Source organism: Martes martes, assembly GCF_963455335.1.
Source record: "Martes martes genome assembly, chromosome: 14".
Lineage (NCBI taxonomy): Eukaryota > Metazoa > Chordata > Mammalia > Carnivora > Mustelidae > Martes > Martes martes.
The window spans coordinates 7,273,337-7,286,751 of record NC_137902.1 but is presented as its reverse complement, the minus strand read 5'-3'; the positions used below and the strand labels follow the sequence as shown (position 1 = coordinate 7,286,751).

Genomic DNA, 13,415 nt, shown 5'->3' with positions numbered 1-13,415 from the left:
CAAGAGGGACTGGCCCTCACGCCTAGAATTCTAGGATGGCTCAGACCGGGAAGGAGCTAGATGCCTTGGTCATGACACGCAGCCCCTGGATGGTCAAAAGGAAGGAGGCCCCCTGCTTGTCTGCTCAGTCGGCTGCCTGTTTCTCTCTCTGGCAGGGCCAAGGCCTTATCCCAGGAGTATGAGACCACCGTGGGATGGCCCCTGACCCCAGGGAGTCCACAGTCTGGAGGGGCACCCCACAGGTACCCAGGCACTTGCAGTAGAGGGATGGGTGCTCCGCTGGGGTCAGCACAGGGGCTGTGGAGCACAGAGCAGGCCCCTGAGGTGAGGGTTAGGGAGGAGGCTTCAGGGAAGGCTTCCTGGAGGAGGTTACTTTTTCCTTGGGAAATGAGTCCCAGATAACCAATGCTCTAGGGTAGGGCGGCAAATTCAGATACCCATGGGGGCAGGCAGGAAATGCAGCGGAGTGAACAAGGCCTGGTCTGAGAGCCGGGGGACACTGGAGAGTGGGGAGCACGATAGGCTCCAAGCTGCTCACCCCATTCAGGGGCTGCACCAGCTCGTTTCTGCCCGTGGAGTGCCGGGGCATTGTTACTGGTTCCTCCCGGTGTTCGAAAGGAGCCAGACTTCCAGCTTCCCTTTCTGACAAACGCTCTGGGCCCAGCCCGACATGTCCGAAGGCCACCGGCGTGTCACTCTGGCCTCACTGCGGATGGGAACTGAGCAAAGGCTGGTGTGAGGGCTCCAGCCACACCCGGGCGTTCTGGGGACCTCTCTGGTCCGTGTGAGGACACCTCTCACCCCCACCCCCGTGCCTGCTGGTGACGGGCGGTGACAGCCGCCCAGGAAATAGCTGGTGCCCGGGGTGGGTTCTGCTTGGCAAGGCGCCACCAGCCGAAACAGACCGTAAAGAGGCCCAGTTCCTCTGTGTGGACGAGTGGCCCTGAGGCGGGGTGCTGGGGTCCTCAGTGACCTCCCCTCCCTCAGCTGGGCTCGGGCCCCCACTGGTGACACCCCTCCACCCCCCCACTGGTGACCGCGAGGCCCGGAGGAGAAGGTATTCCAGCGGCTTCTCGGCTCTGCTGGGCAGGTGTGCTCAGCCATGGGGGAGGCCGCGCGCAGCGGGGGTTACGCCTTTTCTTTCATTTCCTCGTCATCTGTCCCCCTGTGCTGTCCCCCCTGCGGTTGCTGGAGCTCCCGGATGCCTCCCAGGGCCCACCGCTGACCGGGAGCTGACCCAGACGCCTCTCAGTCTGGCCGGAGGTCAACCGGTACATCAGTAACCCCCAGATGCAGGATATGTCCTGCGTGGTAAGGGAAGAATCTCGAAAATGAGCCCAAGTTTTCCAGAAAGCCAGACACATGAGGTGGGAGGCCCAGCTCTGCCTTTCTTGCTTGTGGCATTGGGTGCGTGCCTTTGCCTCATATATCCATGTTGTCATCTCTAGAACGCCGAGTCATGGTGCCCACATCCTTGTGCCGGGGACATGGGAGCCTGTCCTCAAAGGCACCTGCAACAGAGGTGGGGCTGGCGCACGTTTGTGCCCTCATCCTTGGGGAGTGACATCTGCAGCTCACCCATCCCCCCAGCCGGGTGAGCTTTGCTTGCATTCCGGGGCCTGCCTGCTAGCCTGTGGGAGCTCTGGTCTGTGGCAAGTGCCTTACCCTGCCTCAGTTTACCCACCAGGGCTCAGAGCCCCTGAGACTGGCCCAGCAGTTGCCTCCTTCAGTGTGGAGAGACTCGCCCTTCAGAGCTGCAGGTTGGGTCACGCAGCCTGGAGTTCTGGGCCCTGGGCTGCCCCCGACCCGAACAAGAGGGGTGTTGAGTTAGCCCAGCCCGCCCTCGCCTCAGCTCGCTTCCGTATCGGGACGAGTTTTGGACCCCCGGGAGACCACAGGGCCTGACCTGGTGTGACCTCCCTCCTCTCTGGGGGGCACCCCCAGCCCACCACAGCCTACAGTGCCTATGCAGGAAGGGTGTGTCTCCCAGTGGGTGGGCATGGGACCCAGCCCTACCTTGACAAGCAGAGGTGGGGGTGGGGGAGACGGCCAACCTGCGGTCCCCTGCCCCCTCCCCCGTTGGTGTCAGGCCCCTGGCTCCACTGTCCGTTCCCTGAGGGGCCTGATCCCAGGGCACCAGGCAGTGGGTGGGAGGAAGGCAGCGTGAAGGGGCTCAGACCTCATGTCGCCCCTGGGCACACATCTGTGCTCATCACGGGGGGCACCGCGAGGGAGGGTTACCTGTTGCCCCTCCCCCAGCCCTCCCCATTATGGGCGAGCAGACGAGGGGAGGCCCAGGTGCCCACCAGGGATGGGAGCCGTGGGGTGCAGCCACCTCCCCCCATAGAGGTCCCAGCCAGCAGGGCTGTGTCCCCATTTCCTTTCCTGGCCTGGTTGCCGTGGGCCTCAGAAGGGCCCGGGGCGAGACCTCTCTCAGGCCTGGGTTTTTCTCTCAGTGCGTTCCCCCCACGTGATTTTCAAGGAAGTTAGGAAACCGCTGTCCGTGTGAGCTGGTTCAACAGGGCAGGGCCCGGGGGGCTTCAGGCTGTCTTGTCCTAGGACAAGCTGGGTGAAGACAGAGACCTAAGGCTGCAGCCCCTGACTCTTGTGTCCGTGGTGACCTTGTCAGCAAGGACCAGGTCAGAGCCCCTCGTGAAGTTGGGCTCAGCCGGATGAAGGCGCCGGCTGGGGGAGGGGAAAGGGGCTTCTGCAGTTTTCTCTCCTAGGTCTTGCACTAAGTTTTCCCAGAGGGGTCCTAAGTCCCATCTACCCCACCTCTGGAGCCCAGGTCCCGGGCTGGCCCGGGGGACCGCAGGGTAGAAGTAGCCGTCTGAGATCTGTGGCTGACTTTCCTCCGGGTCACCCCACTGCCAGGTTGCTGACCCTGTGGCACCTGCCAGCAGCCAGCCTGGGTCAGGGGGACGCTGGTGGCCCCTCGGGTTCCCAGCCAGCTGCCGTTCTGCCAGGCGGCATCCTGGGCCAGCAGGTGGGCAGTGGGAAGCATTTGCAGGAGGCCAAGCTCTGGTCCCGGGTCTTGGACTCCTGGGGCTCAGATGGAAAGATTGCCCTTGGCCCAGGCTTGTCACCTCTGGCCCCGTGAGCCGACACCCTCTGTCCTTTCCTCTGACTTTGTCAGCACAGCCTGCTTGGCGTCACTCTCGGAGGCCAGCGCCCAGTTCCCTGAATTCACTTGGCCGGCCTGCCCCGAGCGCCTGGCTCTTCCAGAACAATCGGGGACAAGGACATATGACCCTCCTCACGTGGGCAGTGGCCTCCAGGCTGGGGAGCCTCTGCCGTGCCCCGGGGCCGACCAGGGTGGGGAGCCGGGCCTGCCACGGTGGCGCTGACCCTCCAGAGCTCCCCGAGGGGAGGCTGCCCACGTCCCCAGGGTCGCTGGAGCCGGGGAGGAGGTGCCGGCCCCTCGGGCGGCCCCGGGGAAGCGGGCGGGCGTGGAGGGGGGGGTCTGGCCGCCATTTCTCTTCAGCTGCTACAAAGACGGTCACTGTGGGGCCGCGCCGGCCAGCGCACAGATCGGCCTTGTTCTCTGCCTCTGCCTTCCCTTCTTCCCTCTGCTCACAAGGCACGAGGGGGAGGACTAGCTAATGACAGGCGGCGCCCTGCCCGGGTGGGGGCCTTTGTCCATTCACTCGGTGGCCGACGCTTCCTGGGTGCCTGCTCTGGGCTCGGCCTGCGGGGGCGGCCGGCAGCGGCAGGAATCCGGGCTCCTCCCTCTGGGCAGCCCAGGTCAGCAGAGCACCTGCCAGAATGGCTTGGGGGGCTGCGGGGGTGGGGGGTGGGGGGTGGGAGGACGTGCCACCTGCTCAGAAAAGAGAGAGCGGTGGGCCCCGTGGGGTCGAGCTGGAGGTGGGAACGAGTGGGTGAGGTCTTGAAGGGTGAGTAGGAGTTTGCAGTCGGAGCAGGTTTGAAGCGCGCCCCCGGACACGGTGCAGACAGAGGTGTGGGAGGGCGGGGAAGGCCTGAAGAGCAGCGGGCCCTGGACGCCGGCTGGCCCGGGGCCACCACCAGCGTTGACCCCACGCAGAGGTGGGAGCAGACGGGTGTCCGGGGAAGCTGCTCTGACCCGCCCACCGGCTCTGGGCCCAGCCAGAGACATCCGAGCGCCGCCCCCGGAGCCCAGGAGAGCAGAGAGGAATGCATTGGCCCTGTGCAGGGCAGCCCCCGGGGCGTCTGCCTCCGCCTCCGTCTTCGGGCCAGGATCGGAGGCCTCGTGCTCCTGCCTAGTTAGGGGGACGTCCACAAGGACCCGTGTTTTCACGCCAACCTCTGGAGGGTGGTGAGGGTGATGTGGGGGGGGGGGTGTCCGAATTCGTGTCCCTTTTCCCTTTCTGGAAGCTTCCCTGGCCCCACAGCTTCCTTTAAATGCCCTCAGAGCTCTCTCCCTGAGCCGGGAGGGCAGAGGGCAGGATGAGGGGGTGGGCGCCCGGTGGTTCTGTTGTAACCATGCTCCATTCTCAGAGCAGCCTCGAGAGCCGGGCCGTGTGCCCACCATACAGATGAGCAAGCTGAGGGTCAGTGAGGTAAAGAGACACTCGTGCTGGGCAGACCAGTGGGCCCTGGGAAGGGGCAGTGCTGCGACCCCGTAGAGACTCCATGGGGTACAGGGAAAGGGGGCCTCCCGAAGTCACAGAGGGACAGGAGGGTGACCAGGACACATGTGGCCTAGAGCAGGGCAGCAAGGCTGCCCACTCTGGCCCGGGAGACTCTGGTGTGTGTCCACCTTCCCGACCCTGCCCCAACTTTGTGCAGCTCGCTGTTTCTCTGCCCCTTTCTGCCCACCTCTCTCTGGTCTCTTTCCCTCCATCCCCCTCTGTCACCCTCTCCCGTGTTGCTGGCCACCCCCCCACACACACCTTCTTTGTTTCGCTCTTTTCTCCCTCTCTCTCTGCCTGTCTCTGACTCAGTTTCTCCTCCCTCCTCTCTCTTCCTTTGTGTGTGTGCATCTGTCTGGGTCCCTCTGTCCGTCTCTCCCACAGTCCCATTCTGCCATCACTGCCTGGCTGTGCTCTTGCCCTGTCTGTCCCTCCACGTCCTGCTCAAGGCCCAGGGGGTCTCTCGGCCCCTTTCTCCATCGCGCTCTCTGCTGTGTTCCCACTGCCACGGGCACATCTTGCTGGGTCTCATGATTTGGCCTCCGTGGTGCAGTGTCTCTGAGGCCCTGCCAGGCTTGGGTCACCGGCCGGCATGGACCGGTGCACTGCCCGCTGGTCCACCGTTGGACCGAGTGTGGCTGCTTCGGGGCTTCGGGGCTTCGGGGCTGGGCCGCGGAGCATCCCCTCCTGGTACCCCGGCTCCCGAACCACAGCTCACGGCAGCATCCCGTAATTAAGACATAAAAATCCATGATTTCCTCTGTGTGTTGGCAAACACCGGCCGGCTGCTAATGCAATCCTTTCTTTTAATGGATTCTTGAATTTAAATGATATGTAATTAAACGTAATTAGCTGCGTCCGCCATTCGCTAGGTGCCGAGCGCCGAGTGAGGCTGGCGAGCAGCTCGGTGCAGAGCGGCCTCCTTCACGGGCAGATCTCTTGCTCCCTCCCGGGGCTGAGCTCACAGCACTGAACGGTGCCTGGCCCAGGGGCCCGTGGCAGGGGTCTGAGGAGGGGAGCCACGGGCCAGCCACCCGGGGACTGGGACGATGAGCCGGGTGGGGTTTGCTCGGAGAAGTTCGGTTCCTTTGAGCCATCACGCTGACCTCACTGTTTGGGGTGCAAGCTGGGAATGCCATGGGAGCCGGGGGTGGGCCCCGGAGCAGGGGCCGGGGGGGGGGCGCTCCACACCTACACAGGCGCAACCCGAAGCCCGCCTGGCTGTCCCCCCTGGCTCAACAGCTCCCTCCTAGGCGAAGGGCAGGGGCACCCCCACCTCGCTGGCAAGTGGGGCTTTGGAGCAGCCCCTGGGCCCCAGGGATAGCTGAGGGAGCCCCAAAGGGCACCTCCAGGATGGCGCAAGACCCAAGCCCCCGCGCACAGGCCGAGCGAGAGGGGAGACCAGGGGGCCAGCAGCAGGGGAGCCGTGATGCCTGGGCAGGTGCCTCACCTCCCACCGGCCCCTGCCTGCGGGCATCTGGAGCGGTCTCAGGTGCGGGGACTGCCGGGACTCCGGGCCATCGGGACGTCCCCCTGGGTCCTGGTCCCAGCCTGCCCACCCTACCACTCCAGTGCCCGTGGTTCCACACACAGCTCCCCTCTTTGACTTCCCTGTACCCCATATACTGAGGTCTGTTCCCCCACCAGCCTGTGTGCCCAAGGCAGGGCCCAAGGCCAGGCCACCACTCCCTCTCCCTGCCAGCCCAGCCCCGCACACAGCGCGCTCCCCTGCGGCATCCGGGTTCTCAGTGATTGAGGGAAAGGTACTGGACGCCGCACCTGCTCCTCGCCAGAGCCTGCGCATGCGTCCTCTTACTACCTTTGTTGAGAGTCAGGGACAGCAAGGCACCGAGGTGTCAGGTCACGTGGTGAGTAGAGAGCCACGCTCAGCCTCAAGGCACCGGTGGAGAAACTGAGACAGTTCGCCTGGGTTCGGTTTACTGCCTATTCGGGTGCTCCGTCTCCGTCTCCGTCTCTGTTAAAGGGCCCGTCCCACCCACCCGCGCCCCACCTTGCCGAGCCCTGCGACCCCTGCGGTCAGAGCTGCCCTGAGGAGAATCCTGCCCCCCCCCGGGGCGGGGCCCAGTGATGGGGGCGGGGCCCAGTGATGGGAGCGGGCGGCCTGTATGGGGGAGGGGCAGCCGCACACTCAGGAGCCAGGCACGGCCAGCAGCACCCACCGGAGGCTCCTGCCCACCAGGAGGGCCCGAGTGGGGAGCGCAGGCTTTCCAGGGACGAAGGCCGTCCTGCAGGACGGGCTGTCGGCAGAAGCCCTGGGCAGTCGGCAGGCATGAGCGCCGTCCCGGGTGGACGAAAATGGAGAGGCCGGTGGGTGGCAGGGGGCCGGAACCGGAGGTCTGCAAGGCTGTGTGGTAGAGGCGGGGGGCGTAGCTGGCCGAGGCTTTGTGAGCCCAACGTCGCATATTCTTTTCACAGCAGCTTGAGGGTTGTACAAAGCAGGCTGCAGGCAGGATTTGGCCTGGGGGCCACAGAGACTGGCCAAGGTGACGGGACATAGATACCTCGTGCTTGTCAATTATGTGTGACTTCGTTACATGCCCGTATGTGTAGATGCGTAGAGAGCACCCTAAAAACAAACAGCGTGATGCGTTTTCCCCTGTGTGCCCCACCCCTGTAACTGCCACCCAAATGTTGCCAGCACCCCCGATCCTGTTCCCCCGAGAAGTAACCGTCTTCTGGCCCCTGCACCATAGAGACTGGTTGTGCCCGCTCCTGAACTTGGCGTAAATGGGTCCTCCAGCTGGGGTTCCTTGAGCCTGGCTCCTGCGGCCTGTCCTAAGTTTGGCGGGACCCCCATGCAGCAGCGCAGAGGGTCATTCCCTGGGAGTAGGACCGTCGCCTCGTTCTACCGCGTGCACACGCCACCGTGTTTCTCCGGCCCCTGTTGACGGACACTTGTGCAGTTTCCCCCTTTGTGCTCTTACCATAAAGCTGCGTGGAATGTTCTAGTACACGGGTTTTGGTGAACAAGCCGACGCATTTTTGTCGTGTGCGTACCTGGGAGTGAAATTGATGGGTCCGAAGTAGGTGCCGGCACACGATTTGGTGAACTAAAGGCCACGCCACATACAACCTTTCGACAGCGACAAGTATGTATTTCAGCGCTGCTGGGGATGATGGGTCTTAAGTTCCCGCCGTCGCCAGCTGTGTCTGTGATGGCAAGAGTGAAACAATCCCGTAGAACCCCGCACGGACGTGAGAGTTGTTCTTGCTCAAGTTGCAGACCCAGTGGTGGCGGTGAGGGTCCCCATGCGCTCAGCACCTGTGCTGTCTCCAGGGCTCCTGGTTTGGGGCCTCAGTCGTCAGGGTTGTGTGCACTGCCCTCTCCACTCCCAGGGCTGCCCCCGGGGCCCCAACCGCCCCTGGGGAGGTGGCCTCCAGGCCACCAGGCTGACTCTTTAAAACAAAAGGTGGTTCCCTTGCCCTGAAAGGACAGCCACTGTAGGGTAAAGTGCTTTGTGAAAAACAAACCCTTCAAAAGGGACAGCTTGGCTTTTAGGATGTTATCAGAGCCAGTGTCAACCACTTCCTTCCAAACCAGGGTGGGGGCTTCCGAGGTGGTGGCCTGACTGCTGGGAAGCCATGATTTCCTGCTTTCCCAGGGAGCTGGGGTCAGACCGTGGGGTGATCTGAGTAGCAGGTCCTCAGCGGTGTGAGGTTGCGCGGGGGGTACCCCCGCCCCACAAACTCCAGCTCGTGAGCAGTGCGGGAGGGTCTTCAGATCACCAGGACCTGAGTCTTAGCTCACAGCGCCAGGCTGCATGCAGCCCAAGGGACGAGGTCTCAGCCCTCCCCCCAAGTGTTCGAGACTTTTGGGATGTCCCTAGGAGGCCACCCCAGGTCGCTCCTGTGGCCAGGCTCCAGCCCTCTTACAGTTCCCCTCCCACGTGCCCACTGGGACCCCTGCTCCACCTCAGGACTCAGTCCACAGCCTCTCCTCCAGGAGCCCCCACATTGGCGTCCCTGGGGTGCCACCTGGGCCCATAGGCGTTTGCCTCAATGGCGTGGTCTCACTTCTCTTGTGCTTATCCTCCAGGCAGATCTCGGGACATATCTGGGGCTTTGGACAGTTCTAGCCCCCCAAATCCCACCCAGCCAGAGAGCTGCTTTGCCAGGAGCACCCCCCTCTGTGGTGTGAGAGTGACCTCAGAGGACAGGGACTGGTTGGCATGTGTACCCCTAGGGCTTGGATGGGGAGGCACTCAGAGCGGGGTCAAGCTCACGGCCCTGCTCTTAGGAGTAGGACATTTCTGCTGGTGGTGGGGACGGAGCAGGGCCAGTGGCCACTCTGAGCAGGCTTCGGATGGAAGGGGTTCGGAGAGGTGACCTGGGGGAGAGAACAGGAGGGGGGTGCGTGCACCCTGATGGGTGGTGGCTGAGACAGGGAGTGGGAGGAGGGGCGCATCCAGTAACCGGGTGCGGAAGGACCCGGAGGCCTCCTGAGGGCCCGTGCTAGACGCGGGGAGAAAGAGGCTCCACAGGGGTCACGGACAGTCTAACCTGCGCCCCTGCTCTCCAGGCCCAGTGATGAGCGGCATCCGGACGTGAAGGCTGATGGATACGTGGACAACCTGGCAGAGGCTGTGGACCTGCTTCTGCAGCACGCAGACAAGTGACGAGCCTCGTAGGGCGGCCCCTGCCTGGCGCCATCCCTCCCCTGGGCCCGGGCCCCAGGGTGCAGGCCAGGCTTGCTTCCCCCAACCTCCCATGGAGCTGTTCCTCCGGGCATGGCCTGCTGCCCCCTCCCCCAACCCGGTGAAGTCAGACAGTGGGACAGACCCGTCTGGGTGTCTCCAGACACGGAGAACCCTTGTCTCTGGGAACGCTCTCTAGCCGCACCCAGTCCTGTGAGTGTCCCGGCTGACTGGCCTGAGGGACCTTGACTCCCTGGTCCTCTGTCACACGTTCTGTGCATTTGACAGAGGGGCCTGGAGAAGGTGGGGGCTTCCTGCACCTGCCGTGCAGCCTGGGGCTGAAGCAGCCTCCCTGGGACGGCCCAGCATCCCCCGCTGGCCTCCTTGCCCCCACCCGGAGTCCGAGTGGCCCCTCGGCACCCCTTCCCCCTCCCCAAGAGGCACCTTGGAGCCCAAGGCTGGGGCAGCTCCCCGGGGACCCTGAAGACTGCCGTCCTACAATCAAGAACTGTAACCGTGTGGGTCAAGGCTGTGGGCCCAGAGGGTGCTCCGGGGCCCTAACTCGGTAGACATGAATGTGTCTTGCCCAGCGTCTGCCGGGGCAGCTACCGGTTAAATAAATAAACCGTCCTGACCCGACTCGGTCTCTGACTCCGTTTGACGTCTAGGGGGCCCGAGGAGGGGTGGGGGGTGCCCGGCCCTGGCCTGGTGCTGCCGCATGCTTGAGCCCGAGCAGCAGAGGCCCAGGGCCCCAGACACCCTCGCGCCCCATCCCGCTCCAGGAGGACGGAGGCCCAGAAGGGACAGCAGGCGGCCCCACGGGGGACAAGCAGAGCAGGGCGCATGTTGGCCAGCTGTCACGGGCCGTCCTGCGGAGGGTGGTGGTGAGCCACAGGCTTCCAGAATTCACTCAGAGCCGGGTTTCAGGTTTCAGAATCAGTCAGCTGAACAGATCACTTGATGGCTGTTTCTCCTCAAATCAGTCCAGAAGTCCCTGCTGAGTCTTGGGCAGCGACTGCACGTGAAAGAAGTCGTGGGTCCGTAACGGGGTTTCCACTCTGCGGAGGCAGGAGATGAAAGGCTGGACCCCGAGCCCTAAGTCGCCCTGGCAGAGGAGCCTAAGGCCCGCGGGGGCTGTGCTGTCCCCAGGCCGGCTGGTCACCATTAAATCAGGATTAAGAGGAACCAGTGGCCAAGTCTTTTCATCAAGAAGGGAGGCCACCGGTGGGGCTGGTGTCCGTGGTGGCGAGGGAGGAGGGGCGTGGGGCCTATTAGCTGGGAAGTATGCAAACCGCCTGCTCCTGGACAAGTCCGCTAATTACAGCTTGTTGGGGGCGCGGCGGGCCCGCGGTGGGCGAAGCGCACCAGGGCTTGGAGGGCAACGTCAAGAAGACGGGCTTGCCACGTTCCGGCCAGTTTGTCTTGCGGGTCCTTGGTTTTCTTCTTTCACGGGGTGCCCTCGCCTGCTGTCCTGGCTGGGGCTTGTGGCCAGGGCAGTGTCCCCTCTGAGGGCAGGACGCTGCTGTTCTTGGTCCACAGACCGGCTGCTGCCCAGGAGGGGGGACGGGGAGGGTGTCCGAGGGACAGTTCTGGGGGTGGTGGGGCAGACGCCTGCTGTGTCTGGCCGGAAAATGTGCCACCCCAGCTTCAGTGAAGGGGACGTCCACACTGTCCCCGTTTTACAGAGAAGAAGATGGTGGTGTGGACAGAGGACGAGCCCATAGGCTGGTGGGGGCAGAGCTGAGACTCAGACCAAGGTCTGACCCCAAGTCCTGTCCTTTCTAGTTCCTCCTACAGTCCTTCCGTGGGGGTGGCCAGGTGGCTGTGACTTTCTTGGTGAGCCTGCACATTGGTGTCCTCCATCTGGAGATGAAATGTTCTTCAGGACCGAGGTCCATTTGGCCCTAGCACGGGGGTCACCGTCCATAAGCCTCAGCTGCCTTAACTGTAAAAGGGGGGGGGGTCCTTCCTGAACAGACACACTTGGAGCCCTGTGGGGGGGCAGGCCACACCAGGATGCCCTGTCACCTGCTGCGGCTGACGACCCCTGTCCCGCGGCCCGGAAGGGAGAAGGGCGTCCCTCATGCCGGGGTCCTTCCAGCCGCCCACGGTCCACCTGCCACAGACCCTCCTTCCCAGCAGGCGGGAGCAGATCTCAAGCCACAGACTCACGTCACGAAGCCGCTGCTGTGGGTGGGGCTGGAGTTCAGGGCCGCCAGTGGCCTAAGTACCTATCTGCGGTCAGGAGAGGCACCAGACCTGCCGCTAAGAAACGGACCCTCTGAGCCCAGGGAACAGGCCAGGCTGGCTCTGGGGGCCACCGGCCCAGCCATGTCAGGGAGGGGGAGGGGCGGATGGTGCAGAGGGGAGGACAGTCTTGCAGGGTCACCTCCTTGGGGGCACAAGGGCTTCACCTACCCCCCAGACCTTCCAATGTAAGCAACCATGTGCTGCCGGCCCGGGGCCACTGTGCAAACCCGATTCCACCCGGGTTAATCATGCAGCAAGAGAGTTTAGGTCTCACCTCATGTCCAAGTCCAGGGCTGGCTGGATCCAGATCCCGAGGCATTCCCAGGCAACCTTGAGGCAGGGCCATAGCAGCCCCTCCCAAACTCCCCCAAGAAAGAAAGGAGGCAGCACGGCCCCGGGAGGACAGAACGTGACCGGAGGCTGGGAGCGTGGCTGGGAGTCTGAGCCTCAACACCAAGCCCGCCCGCCCGCCATGGGGCCCGGGCCGCTTCAGTGCTCCTCTCCTCCTCCAGACTGGGGGGAATAAGGCCCCTCCAAAGGCCTGGGCCTTCCTTCCAACCCTGCCCCTCTCAGGTGGAAAGTGGTGCAGTGGAGGGGACGCAGGGCAGGACACACGTGCATGTCTCCTGGGGCTCATGGTGCCCCCCGCCATGTCGGTGTGATTATCCCGAGGGCCTCTCCCTTTCTCTGAAAAGTACCCCATTCAGAGGGTGAACATATTGGTATAAAAAGAAACCGAAAATCAGAGTCTGCCCTCTGCCCTCTGCATTCCCTTCCAGCCCCCCTCCCAGCCTTCTTTAACACACTCCGGCTTGTCCCAGTCTGCCGTGGTGCCGGGGTCCGGGGCACGGACTCTCGTGTAAGCCCCGCAGGTGTTTCAGCCTGTGCACACCTGGAACCGCTCAGTCAGCACACGGCCTGACATCGGACGCAGGTGCCAGCTGGCCCGGCGCTGGGAGCCACAGACCCGTGACCCGACCTGACCGGGTGGAGGACCGCGTGCGCCGCCCCACGAGCCCGGCGCCGGTGCCCGGGGCAGAGTCCTGCTTTCATGCAGATCTGGAGGCACAGGAGCTCGGGCCGTGTCCTTCCCCTGCCACTGGGGGAGATGCAGGGTGGCCGTGGCTGGGCAGGCTGAGCGGAGAGCAGATGCCCCTAAGTGAGGCCAGTGGGAGGCTGGGGCCCAGCCAGGGACCTCAGCTGAGGAGAGCTGGAGGTCTGTCTAGGGCCACCCGGGCGGGGAACAGGAGGCAGAGTACCTGGGTCCCTGGGCCTTGGCCCCGCAGGGATGCCTAGGGAGAGGGGGAGGGGCTCCCCACCCCCCAAGCTTCAGCCACAGCAGCCGTGTTTCACTTGGGTCACGAACCCAGCGTTCTTACACCATCCTGGAACAGGGGCGGCTGCGAGAAGGAAAACCAGCCACAGGAAGAGTCCAGACAGAGGGCTCCGGTGCCTCACAGCCGGAGGGGCGTCCTCGGGACCTGGTGGGTGTTCTAGGCAGAAACTCTGTGGTTCGATTTCGTGGGCAAACGTTGGGTTACAGAAATGTAAACGAGCCTCTGAAGCCTGTCCTCGGCCTCCCGAGCGTGGCTAGCCGAGCGTCCGTGGTCTGGAGGGCCAGGCACGCGGACTGTGCGCCCCGGAGCCCACCCTGGGTCAGGCTGGGAGCGCCGGCCCCCCCGCCAGCAGGAGCGGTGCAAATCTGAGCCCTGCTGCCCGCGTGGGGAACGGGCGGCCCGCACCACGTCCTCACCTAGCCCATGGTGGGGGGGGGGCAGGCTGCTGGGCGCCGGGCCGGGCCTTCCCCAGCAGCAGCAGCACAACCTGGGGCGCACGGCCCTGCGGTGGGCCCAGCTGGCGACTCATGCGGACTCTGTGGAAGGCGGACTCCTCTCCCGCA

The 13,415-nt window shown here is 64.2% G+C and overlaps 1 protein-coding gene across 1 annotated transcript in view; it reads left to right on the top strand.

Moving 5' to 3' along the window:
- LHPP (phospholysine phosphohistidine inorganic pyrophosphate phosphatase) overlaps positions 1-9,909 on the top strand; it is a 121,166-nt gene extending 111,257 nt beyond the window's left edge. The window contains exon 7 of the mRNA XM_080823374.1: positions 9,151-9,909. Coding sequence (XP_080679500.1) covers positions 9,151-9,247 — 97 coding nt within the window. The 3' untranslated portion in view covers positions 9,248-9,909. The remainder of the gene's footprint in view (positions 1-9,150) is intronic.
- The last annotated feature ends 3,506 nt before the right edge of the window (positions 9,910-13,415 follow it).